Genomic DNA, 17,751 nt, shown 5'->3' on the forward strand with positions numbered 1-17,751 from the left:
GGCCCAGCGCCCCAGCCTCAGCACGATCCTCAGCTGCTGCTCCCTCGCCCCGGGAGCCAGGGAAACAGGGAGCAACGGAAGCTGCCCGTCAGCTGGGCGGAGCTCCCTGACTTCAATAAGCTCCGTAGCAGATGCAGTGGCCTCTAGATGGCACTGGCACACCACCCAACCTGCCGCCGGCCCGCCTGGGGCTTCTCGCCCTTCCGCCGGCCTGAGCAGCTCCACAGTCGCTGCGGCTGGTTGCTGAGTGGTGGCTGAGATGGTATTTTAAGAACAGTATTTTTAGAGCACCGTTAATGTCTGGCGTCGCAGAGGAGAGACCATAGCCATTTCATTCCCTGGGTGGATCCGATGAGGAATGTCCCATCGCTATGTAGGTCTGCATGCACCGAAAACACTTCCTTTTTCCTCAAAAGTGCTGCTGAGAACAGGATAGCAAGCCTGCAAGTGCTACTTTTCCCCTCTTAAGTATAGTTAGTATCCTCCTCATCTGTCATTCAGTATTTCTCCTGCACTGGCAGAGTCAGGGGTACCCCTGATGGGACCCACAATCTGTCATATCCCCTTCCCCAGAATCTAGGGAGGAAGATCATCTCCTGGTCCCCTGTGACAGGAATTCACTCTATCTTCTTTAAGAATTAATTTTTCTTCCACTTTCCAGTATTTCATTTCCACACAGTCATTCCTCATCACCTGTCCTTGCCTTTACCCCAGTAGTCAATATCACTGTTGTTATGAAATTCAAAGTAAATTTTAATCTGGAGGCCAGATTTCAATGATTTTGTGTATTGACCTGACGTAATTTCATAGTTTATTCACTTCTGCTTTCTTTGTTTTCCTTTTATTCCTGTGCCTGAATCACCTTTTACCATTTAACTTTGAAAGGCCTAAGTCAAGTTGACTTTTGCCAGTTCCCGTTTTAACCCTGCGCTTTGCAATCTCAGAGTTGTCTTCACTGAGATGTTCTTTTTTTTCCTTTCCCTGTATCTGCAGTTGCTCCCAGTCTCCTTTCTGAAGTGAATATTCAGCCAGTCTGATCTGGAACTCCCTCACACAATACTTCCCCTTTGACTGGAGTACACATTTCACGCAGTCTCTGCAGCTTAAAGAGAACTTCCAGCAGGTTTGTCTTCGATAGCCTGAGCTCCCCAACCCAGGTGACTTCAGTAACCAGCTTGGTAGTGTGCCCTTTTGAAATGAAGAACCGGTGGGCAGCATGGTCACCAAAACCAACTTAGTTATGTCAGTAAAATGCTGTGCTTAGGCTAACATTTTTTTCTGCTAACAATTCTTTTCAGCAGAAAAATTAGCCGGTGCATGCAGAAACCCCTCACTAATGACTGCATTGCTACTACTCGTTCCGTTAGTGCTTACTTTTGCTGACCTCTGCACTGGGCTGGGATGACATGCTCTTGGTTACAGACTTACACCTCCATTTAATATAAAGATAATTAATCTGCTGTTGTTCATCCAGGACTCCTTTCTAGAACTTCAGTATTTAACAAAACAGTCTATTAAACCCCATTTTATTGGTTTAGTGACTACTTGGTGAAATATCATCTGTGTTCCTAACTCACAGTGTATAACTACTGTTAGTAGCATTTGCTTCCCAAGCTATATTTAAGAAACCAAAGGACCACAGTATCCCTGTAATAGCAGAGGTTTTCATTCCCATCTAAAACCAATATTCCTTTCTAACTCGACTTTCCTTTCTCTGCCTCGCTATGGTACGCAGCCAGAGAACATTGTCAGAGGGGTCACTTAGATTGAAAGAGTGGCCATGAGAATGGTGTTTGGCCCCAAGCATACAATGCAGTTTAAAGAAATGTGGTCTTTTCTCACTGGAATAAATAAAAGTGTCCGCACAATGGATTGCAGCAGCTGTTTAATTTTAGGCAAAGACCTTTTAACTTTTCAGCCTTTGGACCAAGGAACACTAGATGTCTTTAGGTTACTAATCCAGCAACTCAGTTCTCATTTATGCTGAGTCCCTGCCTTTCTAGCTGGTGTCTAAGGGTTCTGCACTGCTAAAAACAGCTCAAGTGTTTGACTAATTTTAGAGCCTCAGATATGAAAAGCTTGGCCACAGCTCATCCACAAAGTCTAGCCAGAGCCTTGCTGCCCCACTTTGACACTGAAGTGAGGTAAGTAGCGGTTTCCAAAGTGAATATCCCAGGAGCAAACACTGTACTCTACCTTCCCCCAGCTGCAGAGCAGGGTCCATGAGCTCCATCATATACTCCACATTCAGAAGCACTTCAGTCAGGTTGCTGCGGGCCAACACATACATGAGCACGGGGAGGAAATCATCGGCACCATACGGCTTCCCTGAGCAAAGAGAAACACAGAGTGGTCCCAATAAACTCACCACAAAGATGTGTTCCCACACAACAGCGACAGCTTCTCACCCAGCATGTCCTTTGCAGACTTGAGCTTATGTTATCTGAAGAGTTAGAGCTCGAAAGCACCAGCAAATAAAAATGCTGAAAAAGGGAAAGTTAGTTCACTTAAGAAGTAAATAAACTTGTTTCAAGCTCAAAATATGAGCTTGAAAATTTTTAGTGAGCTCCATTTCTCACTGTCTTTATTAACTGGAGAAAGAGAAACTTAGATTTCATGGCTAACAAACAAGGTACAGTTCTTGAAGAGTGCAAAGACTGCCAGCTTAGCCCTCTGATCTGACACGGCCATCAAGACTGCAATTCAGGTTTGCAATAGTAGCAGCAAAGCTGTCCAGATGCATTAGGGGTATTTTTTATCCTAGGTTTGGTCTATGTGTGGGTCTAAAGAGCAGAAAACAGAATTTGAGACAGTGGATTTTAGGACTGAGGACTTCCGTGTTTATGTTCCTTCAGAAGGCAAAACATCACGCTACATGTTCCTAATTAAAATAGTCTCCCAAGAGCTAGGATCTAAGAGGAAGAATCTTTCCAGCCATGGTGTTTAGCTAAGAAAACAAAAAAGCCTTTCACATTGGAATTAGACTAGTTTTGGACTTGGTGTGCAGCAGGTGCTACAGGAACAGATCCTCATGGTCTCAAGATTTCCTGTGCTTAAAACATTCATATCAACAAAATCACCAAAGTGATCTGATATGTGATCTGTAAAAGCTCTTTGAGATCTCTGAGGACAAAAAAGCATACATGTTAACAGCCATCATTATAAATAATCACTACTTAAAATAGAATACAACCTGAAGCTTCAGTGTATAAACAGCAAAGAATACAAGGATAACTTTTCTTATTTGAAAGATGCTTTCACTTTCTACCACCATGTCATAAATACATCACGGACTACCTGTAATAACGAGTTGTTAACAAGCCTACCTTCCCGACATGCAGGGTTGACCATTCTTCTTAACCTAAGCCCAGACTGCTTTCCTTCCAAATGCTCTCCCTCAGACGGTGGGCAGATTTCCGCACCTGAGCACTTGGATGGGTTGGTTTCATGGGCCATGTGTGTCTCACTCGAGAACCATTTGACTCACCTCCAAGAGTCAAAGCTACACTTGATGTACCCTCGGTGAAACTGTGCCCTAGCCATTTTTGGCCCATATTCCACATGCCCTTCCACGGTAGGGCATAAATTCCTATTTCTCAAATGTTCCCACTGACTTATTTCAAATCTTTGCCGTGAGTCAACTTTCCTGTCATTCATAGCTGATGCAGATTCTCCACTGGTAAAGAAAAATACTATTCTGAAGTCTCAAATAAACATGAGCTTACCCCTGATTAAAAAGTGTGGCTTTAAAATAAACCCAGGAACATATCTAGTGAACAGAGAGACGATCCGGTTGCAACAAAGGGTTGAAGGATAAGGGATTGTCAGGGCTGCAATTCAGTCTGTTTCTAACAGAGTCCACACACGGCACAACATAGACAATTTATTTGATGAAAGCTGGATTAACTCTTTCAATACTGTTTGTTTTATTATGGCTGCCTTTAGTTAAATGACACAGCCTTAGGTCTTCAACCAAACTGTAGGAGGACTGCATTGTTTCATTAGCATCTGGATGGAGATTTTGTTTGTCTGTTGTTGCCTTGGCTTTTGTTCCTGTGAAAGCTTCAGGGTCCAATTCATTACCATCATATATATTACCATAACACAAGCAGCTCAGTATTACAGCTATTTAATATTGTCTAGCAAAAAATGACACAATTGAGACATGAAAATGTACTAGAAAAACTGCACATAGAAAAGCCCTATTCTTCTTTTGAGCTGAGTAAATCAGATGCCAGCAGTCGGTTCTGCATAAAAGTAGTGTAAAGGAAGTTGAAGCACCAAAGAGTTTGCTAGGCTCCTTTTTTCTTTCCTTAAAAACTTCTTCTTTATGATGTAGTAGTTAATGCCCAGTGGCATGGATTGGGTGCTTCTAATTTCCTGAAGGGCAAGGGATTTCCAGTGTGACATCAATAGCACATTTTCCCCTACCACTTCTTTTTCATAACCAATCCATGTTGTGTCTATGAAGACATCCAAGGAAGTTGCTACTTCACAACATGAATTCCTATCCAATGGAAAAAAAATGCCGATCGTTTTTTTATAAATGCCATGAAAGAGATCACCAACCAGTCAAAGGACTGACCAACCAATACAGAGTGGAAACAGCAACTTGTAACTAAACACTTCTGTGTCCCCAGCCATCAACTTCTAGTGTCAACTGAAATAAAAGTTAGAAGATAATTTTCAAGAACTCCTATAGAATCTCTCTGGTTTTTTATTGGCTGAGAAGTGATTGTACATACAACAGGCACCTAGTCAATTATTTTTCATCGCTGTCCATCTCATTTCTATAAACTGATTTAGCTGCTCTGCCCACCAGCCCTTGTTATAAACCTTTCTCATCTTTAAGATTTCACAGACATATTATTGGACTTCCAGCTGTTTATATGGATTAAATACAAAAATCTGATATACACGTTTTTTGATTAATAAACTCAGAGTAGGGATGTCTGTCTGCAGTAATGGAAGGAGTACCCATTCTCCATATGCTGTATACTCATAACCTGCAGAAATTGCTGGACATCATTTTAATCCGCTTGTGGGAATATGAAGCTGATTCTTAAATACCCACATCTGTAGCTAAAGTGAAGTCATCAGGAACTGTAGGTGTCAACAAGAGAAAAGCAAAACTAATCAAGGTCCAAGCTCTGATCCCCATGTTGTCACAATCTTCCAGCATTGCCTAAGGCAGGTCAGGCAATTTTGTGCCTACTCCTTACAGGCATTGCAACAGCTTCTCTCCACTGACTGCACATGGAGCCAAGGATAGGTACCTGAGAGGGCAGGACTCTGACCCTCTCCTTGTTCTGCTGGCCTTGGATGTCACAGCAGGCACAGGGACCAGCTGACAGGTACAGCTGTCAGACCAAGTATGGCCCTGAGATGCCCTGTATCATGGGGGATAATAGGTGCTGTCAGCAACTCAAATATGACCACAGACAGAAGGCACCAAGCTATATGAAGCAATGCCCGTGAACCAAGACACCCGAGAGGTTGGTGCTGCTCAGCATCCTGCAGCCCACAGGCTCCCTGTGCCATGAAAGGCACCAGAGTACTAACCAGCATCCGTCTGGGGGATGCAGCAGGGATGATCTCTGCCTTCTCAGCTCCACCTTCAATCTGGGCCAGAGCCAAGCTCCCAGACCTGCATGTCCAGCTCCATCTGTGGTGACTCACAGAGGGGTATGTTTGCAGCTGCCGGAGTTAAATCTACCTCTGACCCTGCCAGTGGTCTCAGTGACACTGGGACTGAGCTTGCTTGTTCAAGGTGGTGTTGTCCTGCTCCAGATATGACTTGCTTCCTTTATTTTTCCCTCTTCCCTGCAGGATCAGGAAACATTTATTTCATAAATATCTATAAGAAGCTTAAAATAAGCCTTCTCTTCTGTCACAAACTCATCCTATTATGTTCATAGCAAAGCAAATACAACGTCAGCTCCTGGCTGGGATGCAGTGCTTGAATAGAACGGGTATTAATTAAATACATGATTTAAAGCAACTGGAATTCTGCCCAAGCCTCCATAAAGAAATTACAGCCTATTTTAACACATTCATGCATTTCTTTTCCCTCCATGTATATTCTGACAACCAGCAGACAGTGATGATGCTCTGCATCTTGCTCTAATATTTTATGAACGCTGACATGATGTCTATCAGCAGCTGTCCAGGAAATATGAATTTTAGCCTCAGTTTATAGCTGGGAAACCTGCGGTACAGAAAGGTTAACTGAGATTTGTTCAAGACCCTAGGAAAAGATTGTGACCATCCTTCCACTCACTAGCATTTTGCAGTCTCTTGACTATCCCATACTACTTCAGCAAGGTTTGATTTATGGTATAGTTGAATTAAGAGAGTTAGTACCTGCAGGCAGCATGAATCTATTCCAAAAACATGTTTTCCATATCAGAGGAATTAATTCCCCTTGAAATATTTGAACTGGCTCTTTAATTCAAATGTAGAAATTGTGCTAGCCAGAAAATTATATAATGTCTAGTCCATCAGCCTTTATTAATAGTAACTTAAATACTAATATCTTCTTCCTAAATATAGCAAAGTGAAACTATTATGTATAGTTTTATTTTCTTTCTCAGAAGTGAGATGTGATAATGAGCAGTGTGCTGGGTTTGCTCTGACTTAGTTTTAGGAGCTTCTAGTACCGGCTGTGCACTGACTGTTGAAGTATTGGAGGCCAGTTTCCTTTTCACAGTCTCAGTTATCCCACTGAAGACACACACCGCTTCCTGCCCATGCCTTTGTCAACTGCAGAGCCATATAGGAGTGCATCAGGCCAACTAATATCTGGCTGCTCAGTTCTGAAAGCGTTGACAAATTTAATCCTAAAAGCTAGGGAAGAGAAATATTCCTATAGAATATATGTCCTATCTAGCCTCTTTTCTCAAAAGCAGACTATGCATTAGCCATGCAAAACTATGGGCCAGTCACCTAGCAATCAAAACCAGTACAGAACTGGTTTTGAACTATATACTCTATCTCCCTGTGTAGTTCAAAGATACTCCAAAAATGAAGCTTCATAACCTTAGGTAGTCTACAAGTTAAAAATGTTGGACTAAGGAAATTTTTCCCCTGTTCATTCTTTTTGAATGGCCTTAGAAAGCAGTCTCCCCATCTTTCAACCTTCCAACTGAAGCTTAGAGCCCTTCCATGCTGGATCTGCCCCACTCACGATCTGACCAAGTTTGGCCTGCTTGTCTCACACAGCATTTCTTTATAAACCAATGCTTACTGCTCCTCTATTTTTGCTTTACCATCAGCTCTCTTCCACAGAGGGGTAGCTCCCAGGTAGCACAAGGCTGGGTGCTCCAGGCTCACCACTGTCAGTACACATCACAAATATTGCAGATTTGCATCTTATTTCTCACTCCACAAGTGTCATTTTTGGTTTTGATAGACCAAACGGCAGAGAATCTCATTCTACTCCTACCACACAATAAACCTTTCACATTTTGTCTCAGTAAACGTATTTCTGAAAGATAAATAATAAGCAGTTTTTTCTACATAAGATTCCTGCGCTTCAATAGGAGTCAGCTACGTGCTCGACTCTCGCCATGGGCACGTACATTTGGGGCATGCCTTCCAAATGTAGGAGCAGTCAGAGAGTTGGGAGCTTACAGCTCCCCGTGTGTCCTGCCCCTTACTTTTTCTAGTGCATAGATTAAAAAAAACACCCCACACACACACAAACAAAAAAAGCCAGCCAGTTTGGCAGAGAGGGTGAGCGGGTTTCCAAACTCTTCTTTTTCTATTCTTTTAATGCATATTAATCTTACTAAACACTCCTAGTAATTTTAGCAGACAGGTTACATATTTTTAGATTGCGGGTTACGTTCTTGGAGGCATATGTTGCTGCTAAGTTTGCACAGAACTTGGAAAAGCTCAGTGAGACACCACAATGCTATCATAATTTTCCCTCTGGGGAGGATTCACTTACCAATACCACTGCCTACACTATACATGTAAACATCTGAACCAGTACCCCTAGACTCCTTCTATAGCCAGTGACGAACACATCAATATCATCAGTGGAGTACGTCATGAGTCATCTCACCCTAAAGCAGACACCTACGTCTAGCTAAATGAATCCACTGAACTCCATCGACTAAGTCCCCCTTGTCTGTTATGAGAAGCTGGACATGATACCCATCTGTGGCCACCTACAGCTAGATGCAGCCGTACAAGAGTCCTACTTCAACACAGATCCCTATCTTGTACTCAGGCCTGTTGGTAGAAAAGTGTATTGACAAAGACTGGGAACTCGACTTCCCAATTCCTTGTGATGTATCAGATCCACAAGTTGATTGCCTTCAACTTGAGGGAGAAATGCTAGTCTAAACCAGCTGAGGATCCGCCTGTTCAGTTCATAGTCTAAGTAGCAAGGGGTTCAACCACAGCCAATTTTTCAGGCATATTTTGTCATGACTTGCAATCAAACCAAAGAACTCCTTTCTTAAAATGGTCTGATATACATGGAGTCAGTCAAGGCTGACTTCAAAGTTTCATAACTCTTTCAGCAGTGCAAAGATGGGCACCACAGACACAGCTGTTCCTGAGTCATCCTATCCCCAGTTTTGAGGAAAACTTGTCATCTGTTGGGACACCCTAGCTAAACCCTGACAGTAGTATATGGGTCTCAAAATGTTAAAACACTTGTGTTTTCATATGGGTCTGAAATAATGGTGCTTGATTTGGTGGTATTTGCACTTTTCTTTGTGATACGAAACCATATTCTCAGGTCAGCTTGTCCTACGGTCAGCCTCAAGTAAATAAAGACCTGGCCTGAGCTGCCAAATTGCAAATTAAATCAGACAACAGACAACAGAAGTAGTTATCATGTTTCCAAACACATAATTTTTTTGACAGAGGTAAACTGATTTTGGCCCTGTGGCAGAGGCAGTGACTAGTTTTGTGTTCTACCTGCTCTGACCTAGGATGAGGAGGGAACTCACTAATTCAGCAGTGAGTAAAAGGAGCTAAAAGAAGAACAGACTATTGCACAGGAAGCGAAGCATGGCCTCTGCTCTTCCTGTGCTAAGAGCACTGCGCTGCCTCAGGGCTGGCTGAAAGCAAAAGGGGCCCTGGGCCGCGGCTCTGAGACAGGCAGAGAGTGGGAGGAGAATTCCTACCCACCGAAATCTGGTCAGAGCAGCCTGCAGTGTGCTCTTCTGCACACACCAGCTGGGAATTCCCTGTCGGAAAAACATTTCGGTTTGCTGAATGTTTGTCTTTGCCAGGTGGAAAATCAAAGTGATCTGGGGTCAGTTCATTCTGTTGAAAAGGTTTCCCACATTCCACTTCTAAATGGGTCTACAGGATGTTTCACTCAATTTCTCTCCAAGTCCACTGTCTTCCAGGAGTTAGACTACAGCATTCTCCTCCCCTTCACCTCTTTTTCTGGCCAAAATTCATTGGGGTGCATTTCCTTAATGTCAGACCAGTTTTCTTCTGACCAGGCCCTAATGTACATCGCTGATCCTACATACTGGAGAGGGAACTGGATGCACAGGGGTGAAGTCAGCTTTCGGCCTACACCCCACTTGCAGTAGTACTCAACAGGAGAAAACAGCTGAGCTGGCCAAACTGAAGTGCTTTGGTTAGCGTAGCAAACCACAATGAAATCCTCTGATTTCATGAATGCCCATCTTTTAATACATGTAGGGGTTTTTGAATTATTTCCCTGACCCATAAATTCTGTTACATAAAATGACACAGCGGCATTTCCTGCAACAGAGAAATTCCAGCCCTGAGCGAACTGAGGTGTGACAGACACGTAATGTACCATCAGCACTGGAAGGAGACCGTGTCTCCTGTGTGGGTTTTTATGAGGCATGCGAGTCTTTGATCTATACCAAATTTACTGTCAGACTTAACACAACTGTTTTAACAAAGTTACAGCAAATTCCCCTACATGTCCAACTCCTCTCATAATACTTGAGGACAGTCAGCAGTCCTATCGACCCTGCACCTTAGGCTCAACCCGCGGGCAGCTACTTGCTCTGTTGTCTCTAGATTAGTCAGATTAGTCACTGAACCTTGCTGCATACTGTCCAAGGGATGACCCTGAGTTGAGGATCTGGAGGGACACAACAATTCCTACATGAGTGCTCCGAGGCTGTTGTCAGTACCAAATAAAGCAGGACAGCTAAAAGCACCTTTGGAGATTGTGAGTTCTTGAGCAATTGCAGGTTGGTGCAAATTAATACCTGTCTTCTCCCCAAATTTATGCATGGCTAGTCATCATCACCAGTGTACAAAGAAAGCTCTTAAACTGGCGAGGCAGATTCCATGAGGAAGGGGCTTCCCAGTCTGTCTGCAAAAATGCATCCTGTCTGTAGGCCAAGGGCTTAACATGTGCATTTGGTGGTTGGTCTGAGGCCCAAGTATATTTATACTCAGAGCACATACTTCCTCACACCGAACAAGTGTAGTAGTGGCTTTTGGAATTTACTGGATCATCAGGAATTAGTGGCAAACACTACTAGCATTCTGGGTCATCTCCTCAATTTAGGCAAAACTTAGTAAAGGCCAAATCAAGAGACTTCCCAAAGATAAATTCCTAGAATTTACTATTAAGCTGCTACAAGGTGGGACAGAGTTCTGAGAATTTTTGGACAGCTGTGTGAAGACCTGTGCAAAAAGGACATTACCCATAAAACACACACTTACAGACATGTGGGTTTTTTGAGTTATGGAGCTTAAAGTTTACCAGGTAACATCTTATACCTGTTATTAGCATAGAGAACTTCCCCGTCACTAACCAGCCCATTTGGAACACGACCTGCGGACAGCTGATACCAAACACAACGACCATCACTATTACCTCCAATCTGAATATTACCACATCAACTGTATCATAAACCCTGTTCCTCTGACACATGGAGAAGGACCAGTGAGGGATACCATTTCAGTAGGAGTGCTGTACCTGGGTGTCCCTGAGCCATGGAATCATAGATGAGTTTGCAGGACTTCAGCAAGATGGCAATCTTCTTTTCTGGGGAGTAGGCCTTGTGCATGTTCGTGAACTTGTGAAGGATCTTTTCCAGCACAACAGTTTCAGGCACACTGGTTGTGACACCTAAGTCAGTGGTAGTTGTGTTTTGTATCACAAGTTGGTTCTCTTTCAGCTGCTGTAGAGATCCATCTTTGCTGTGGATTTCTTTTAAGTAAGAATCAATGGCTTCTTTTAAAGGCTTCAGGACACATTTGTACAAAGCCGTCTCAGCAATCACTTCTGCGTAGAGAAGGGAGAACACAAAAGTCCATGATAAATAATCAACACGGGAGTACAGGTGCAAGTAAATCTCCTAAGAATGCATAGGGTGGGTTATTCATGCACTACTGCTGTGAGCAGGAAACAGAAATTACATCCCAGAAAGTAAATGTTTCCTTCCCAACACGCTCCCAAAGTCCTGGATAGGCCTGAGATGAGCATCAACGTGCGGTCTCTGCCGCTGGAGCTCCTGCTACCAGCAGCCCTGGTTGTCTTTGCCGGGCTCCTGGCTGACCTGTCAGGCAGCAGGAGAGCCAGCTCTGGGAAGGAATGATGAACCTCACCTAACTGCTTCTTTCCACAGCCCTGCCATTACAGATGCCCTTGTGGGATTCATCTCATGTCCCTTCTTACATTCCCCTCTGACATGTCTGAGATAGTCACTTTGGGACGAAATCAACTGCACCCTCAAAACGCCCCTTTCTCCACAGTGACTGAAAAGGGGTTGTAGACACCGGCTCAGAGCTGGCACCAACATCTGCTCAGGAGTTAGTCACCCTTACTGATCAAGTGACCCTAACTTACTGATACTTCAGCCCCCTCTTACACCCCCTGTGGATGAAGACACAGCCTGTGTGGTTGAGCATTTGCCTAGTAATTAGCAGGAGAGAAAAGGAAGCATGAGAGACTGTGAGAAAGTCTGTTATCTGACTCCTACAACCAGAGGCAGAGCTAGATGGACGGCAAGGGATCCTCTTGTCACGCCTGCAAAAAGGTCACTGGCAAAAGAGTTCATTGCTCGGTCAGTGGGGAATGGAACAGAGGGCAGTAACATATATATATACGAAATGCATGTCTGTGATAAGGTAGGGGGATCCTTGCACACACCCAGCTCTACCAAGCAGAACAAGGACACTTCTTTCTGCCTCCTCTCCACCTTCCCTAATCAATATTCAAGACAGACTTGTCTGAGCTGACACTCTCTGCCTCCAAGAAAGGGGTTATTGGGACAAAAATGGCAGGTGTTACATGAGGTGCATGAGAAGTGAACAAGTAGCTCTCCACTCCTAGCTACGGCAAGCGGCTGGCAGCAGGTCTGTTCTGCTGGGGAGACTGCAGGATCAAGAGAAGGCTTTGCTGGGTGAAAAAGAAGTCAGCAGGGCCTGCTGAGATTGACAGCTACTGCCTCTGGCTCATCACTTAGCTGGGTCCCACTTAATAGTGGAGCTACAAGAACCCTGGAATCCCTGGTCAATTCTGTGGTTGTCCATGTTCTCTTTTGGGGGTCTTCCAGCTCCCAGCTCACTTTAGGCCAACTTATGGATCTCATAAATAGCTCTGCATTGGTTCTCAGGTCCTCAGGAAACAGTTTTAAGTCAAAAGAGCATGTGGGTGTATGCATGCACACTTTTTCTGTCTGTAAAGCTTTAACTGGGATAAAAGTCCTGCAGCTCTTCATATAGTCCCTCATGAATGTACATTAAACAGGCCAGTCCATTTCTTAGCAGGAGGGAAGTAGCACATTACTCCCTCACACAATACTTGATGAGAAGCAACAAAACACCCCTTAAAGAGCCAAAATACTATTTTCCTCCCCAAGGGCAAACTCTGTCTGTGGCAAAGAGAGGTGAATGATACATTTGGAGCCAGCAGTAGTCTTCTGTGCCCCTGAGGTCTGAGGAGCACAGAGTGGGATCAGGTGATTCCTCCAACCTGCTACTTGAATTCATCAGAGTCTTGTCCCTCCTTGTGAGACAGCGACTGACCCCTGACCTGGCTGCCATATGCAGAGGGCTCTCCATCCTCACTGCAGAGGGGCAGTGGACATGGAAGGCCATGGGAAACATGGCCGTGGAGAATGAAGTTGGACTTTTGTGTTTCCACCGAACCCAGGCAGCTCTTTGCATGTGTGTCTGCATACACATATATATACACACACTCTCATATTTGTATGTGTGTATATGCTATGGGTATATTCCCATCCCTGGAAGTGTTCAAGGCCAGGCTGGATGAGGCTTTGAGCAACCTGGTCTAGTGGAAGGTGTCCCTGCCCATGGCAGGGGGGTTGGAACTAGATGATCTTTAAGGTCCCTTCCAACCCAAACCATTCTATGATTCTATATGTCTCTCTTACACACACAAACACACATCTCTTCTGCTTAAACTCTTCCCTTTAAAACATTCATAATGGGATTTTCCCCCTCGTTGGTCTCACAGTTTTTAGAGCTAGTCCTCCAAGTTCTGGCAACCACAGACTGCAATTCACGCCCACCCCCCCCAGCTTTTAGGAGAAGGTTTATAATTCTGTAAAGCAGAACCTGTGTCTGCATAATCCTGCATCCCTCCTCACCTTCCCAAATCCCATCCAAGGATGAGTAAAGCACAGTCACCTACCTAACTGTTCCTCGCTGTAGCAGGCTGGGTCTATCAGTGATTTCAGCTCGGTGCTCTGCACTAAATAACTCTTCAGCTGCGTCATCATCATTCGGATTTCTTGTAGCATCTCTGTGCTGGAGCTCTGCTTTGCCATCATCTCTAAACTATAAATTCTGTAGTCCCTCACCAGGTTGCCAAAGTACGAATCCTTGTCCTGTGCCAGCTCCACTATCTTCTTCTGCAGCTTCCTGTCACTAGACAAAAAAACTGTGAAGACATTGGATAGGCTTACAAAGGACAGCCTGTTCTTGGCTTTGCCCAAGATCACGGAGTGTGTCTTTTTACCGAATGAACTACTCAGCATGTCCAGGTCATCCTCTGTGCTGCTGGTGGAGTAGGAGTCTGGCTCGGATGCTGATGCCTGAGCCACGGCACTGCCTCCCAGGCTTTCCAGCAAGGAGTGCGAACCTTTCAGTTCAGCTGAGATGATGGATTTGCGGCCATGTCCTCGGTCAGCCTTGGTGTGTGTGCAAGTGGCACCACCTGCCACTGCAGCTGAGCTGTTCTTGCACAAAGCTGGTGGCGTTGCTGTCCCTGCTACTGTTTTTTGCTTCGACTGGCAGGAGTTGGGGATCCTTGGTACCTGGGAAAGCCTCTTCCTTCTTGGTGGTGGGATAGGAGGTGCCTTTCTTTTCTCAATGGCATTGCTTTGTATCTCAGGGATGTCCTCCTTCTTCTCTTCAGGTTCGGGCTTTGTCTCCTGAAACTGCAATACAGCCCTTTCAGAAATCTCCCCAGGCATTTCTACAGCCTCTTTGCACAGCGACCTTTTGTCTCTGCTCTCTGTACTTGTGTCTTGTTTTAATTCCGTCCGTTCCCCTTTCAGCATTTCACAACTTCCAGGCTTACCCACACATCTCTCCACTGAGGTTCTCTCACACAGCCGCCTCCGTGGGAGGACAGAGGGCTGGGAGCCCTTCTTGGGGCTCACTGCTGAGGGCTTGTTGACTGAGCAGCTCTGCTTCCCTTCTTCTTCATCATTGTCACCACCCTCGATTTTAATTTCCTTGATGCTCTTTCCTAGTGGCTGAAGAAGCAGCTCGTTTTCTTCACAGGCAGTCATGGGATCCTGCCCCAGCTTCACAGATTTCTGAACGAGGGCGTGAGAAGGTGGAGGTGGAGGGGGGCGGCGGGGAGATGTCCTTTCAGTGAGCGTGGTGGCAGGGGGAAGATTGGTGCTCACAGCATGGCTTTCAGGAGAGGGTACATCTGGAGGAAAAAGGCTACTGCACTCTTCTATAAAAATAGGATTCACGAACCACAGCCTGTCATTTCCTATTGACAGCTCAATTTCACATGAGCAGTGGTTTGTGCTACTTGCAAAACACTGGGTAGACATTAAACTGTCTGCTTGGGCAGTGCTGAGAGCAGAGTCTTTTGCAGGGTGGGATAACCTCGCTCCCGTTCCTCTGTGGTTTAAGGAAGAATCCCAGAAATCTGTCCAAAAAAAAAAGAAAAAGAAGGAAGAATGAAAAGATGTGTTCCAAGAGAGCTTTAGCTAACAGTAGCTACCAAAGTCCTACTTTTAAATCAAAGAAACCGGGTACCCAAGCTTTCACACCTCTGCACAAAAGAGTGTGAATAAAGGGTTGCCTGTTTATGTGTGTGAGGTGCTTCAAACCAGGTGACACACTCAGACACTTCACAGAAACCTCCTTCTTGCCAATTTAGGACACTCATCTAGTGAAAACTCTTAATGCTGTGCAGCCTATGCAGTGTGAGCAGGAAAGTACAAGTAAAAAATATGAATGATTGTGAAACGGAGTCTATGGCTTGTTTGGTGAACACTGTTTTCCAAATGCAAATAGCTGTGGCTATCTGAGGTGAGGGTGTGAAGACCCCAGGTGAGTTTTGTCTCCCTCTTGCTGACTGTGGGAAGATGCAGGGCTGAGACATACAGTCTGGGTGCAACGTGCACTGGGACCACAAGAGACATCAGACGAACATGACTCTACTATGCAGCAAGCTTACGCGCAGTCTGTTCTACACAGAGGTCTGATCCTACTTTGCAGTACAGCCAGTCTGGAAACACAAGATTTTAAATACCTCCTACAGATTAAAATTACTATTAGCATCTATGGATCAGGATGATAAATGGCATAGCCATGCCCTCTCTCTGTCTTACTTTGCCTTGAGACTGCCTGCCTGCAGGCCTAAGAGGAAAGATGGTGCAAAAGACACTGTACACAGGGAAGTTGTATACTGAAGGACTAAAGAACAGTTTTCAGTGCCATCAGCTGTGACTGGAAAAGGAAGATGGTGTTTCAGATGCAAGCAGTCATTTCTGTATGTCATGAAATATTAGAATTTGTCTTTGAATAACTTGTTTTAATACAATTACAAAGCATTTGTACATCTTCTGAATAGATTCAGTATCACATTTAACCTTTTTCCCATCCCTCAGAGGTGAGTTTTCAAACCTGCTTGCCAATCAGTCTGATTGCTTTTAATCACTCTTAAAGCTGCTAGTCCAGGGTCCACTACTGGAAGCATCAGGAAACAGCATCCTGCAGACCCCATGTGTTCTGACCAAGGAAAAGGGTATAAACCTCTGGGGTATTCACCGGGTGACAACTGTATAGTTGCGCACATACTCAGGGAAAAGTGGAAGATGGGAAATGCTGGAAACACAAGGATGCAGATAACTAGATAACTATTCTAGCGCAGTTGGTCCCTGGACACAGATGCTGACGGCACTCCTCTGGGTGGACTCAGAGGGGACGCGTGTGGGGCTGCTGCACAGTGCCTGAACACTGTCCTGTGGTGTCAAGACTGTCCCACTGCAAAAATATCACCTGCCAGGCCCGGGGGGACACATGGGACTGGACAAGGGTGGGATGACCCTCAGTGCTGGGCCCTCGGTACAGCCCTCAGGACTGTGCCTTCAGCTGTGCCTTGCCAGGACCTGTCGGCTGCAGCAGCATAGCCCCCAGCCCATCACCGGGAAGGGGGCACAGGGCTGAGCTGGCCAGAGCCCTGGGCAGGGTCTGCCTGTGCCTCTGCCTTAAAACCAGCACCGCAGAAAAGCTCCAAGGGATTTCTAGTTAGGAAGGTTGTAGCAGAACTCAAAACAGAGCCAAGAAACTCTCCAACTAAAGCCAATGCAGCACTTGGGGGTGAAACACATTCAGATAAAATCTCTCCCTTGCCCACTGCATCCCCAAAGACAGACCACTTCTTCCCGTTTTGCTCCCCGGTGCAGCCGTGACTTTTGATATCTTCCCGCTTGCAGCCAGCTCCACGCCGTTGCTGGCAAAGCCGCCTTCTTTCTGCCGCTGCCATGACCTGTCCTCTGCAGGGCTCTGCCTTTCCCCCTTGGTGACCCGAGCCCACTGGTGGCCTTGCCTCCCTCTGCCATCGCCGTGGTCCCCTGGGGCACAGCCATCTGCCCCAGGGATAGAGACTGTCCCTTCCACAGCAAGTGCAAGTGCTGCAGGCAGAGCAGGGCAGGCAGGCTGACTCCTCGCTGCCCCTCCACTCCCTCTGACCAACCGTAGCTGTAACGCAGGCACAGAGTAGGCCGTCCACAGGTGAACAAAAAGACCGTCCACTCCATTCAGAATAGAACTGCTAATTCAGCCACTTGAAGCCGGGGCCAGTGTCCATGGCCAATTCAACTTCATAAGCATGTCACCATGTTTCTTAGGGAGGCTAAGGTCAGAACAGCTTTATTCTCTGATTTCCTACCGTGAGAGGGAGGAGAACAAAGAAGCTTGAAATTCAAGTGTTGCCAGGAACAGCAGCACTCTTGAAAACAGAATTCAGGAGAGGATATGCAGACGGGAGCACCCATAATAGCATCAGGTTGCCAAGCCTCTCACACCTGAGATTGTCTGGGGTATGATTTCCTTTAAATGCTCCAACTCTACTGGGTATTAGCAAATGCAAGACAGTGGAAGTTGGCTGTTTAAGTCAAAATAAAATGCTGTGGAGTCTCACGCGCTGAGGAAATGGTGAGTAAACACATCTGCAAAAGGGAAGTTGGTTATTTTTCTCAGTAGTGGTCAGGATAAGAAACTGTGATGAAAATGCAGTGCTCTTCTCAGATTGTGAAGGATCAGATGACCAGAAAGCCAACCGTATCCTGG

At 45.4% G+C, this 17,751-nt stretch overlaps 1 protein-coding gene across 1 annotated transcript; it reads right to left on the reverse strand.

Moving 5' to 3' along the window:
* Positions 1-2,196: 2,196 nt before the first annotated feature.
* LOC104504531 (ras and Rab interactor 3-like) lies at positions 2,197-16,945 on the reverse strand (the record flags this gene model as incomplete). Its single annotated transcript, XM_010150371.1, has 4 exons — positions 16,813-16,945; positions 13,622-15,100; positions 10,940-11,248; positions 2,197-2,328 (listed from the first exon to the last, which is right to left on the reverse strand). Coding segments are annotated over exons 1-4 (2,053 nt in total), but the record flags the coding sequence as incomplete, so codon positions are not given.
* Between the last annotated feature and the right edge of the window lie 806 nt (positions 16,946-17,751).

The sequence above is a fragment of the Eurypyga helias genome, unplaced genomic scaffold (assembly GCF_000690775.1).
Source record: "Eurypyga helias isolate BGI_N326 unplaced genomic scaffold, ASM69077v1 Scaffold44594, whole genome shotgun sequence".
Classification (NCBI taxonomy): Eukaryota; Metazoa; Chordata; class Aves; order Eurypygiformes; family Eurypygidae; genus Eurypyga; species Eurypyga helias.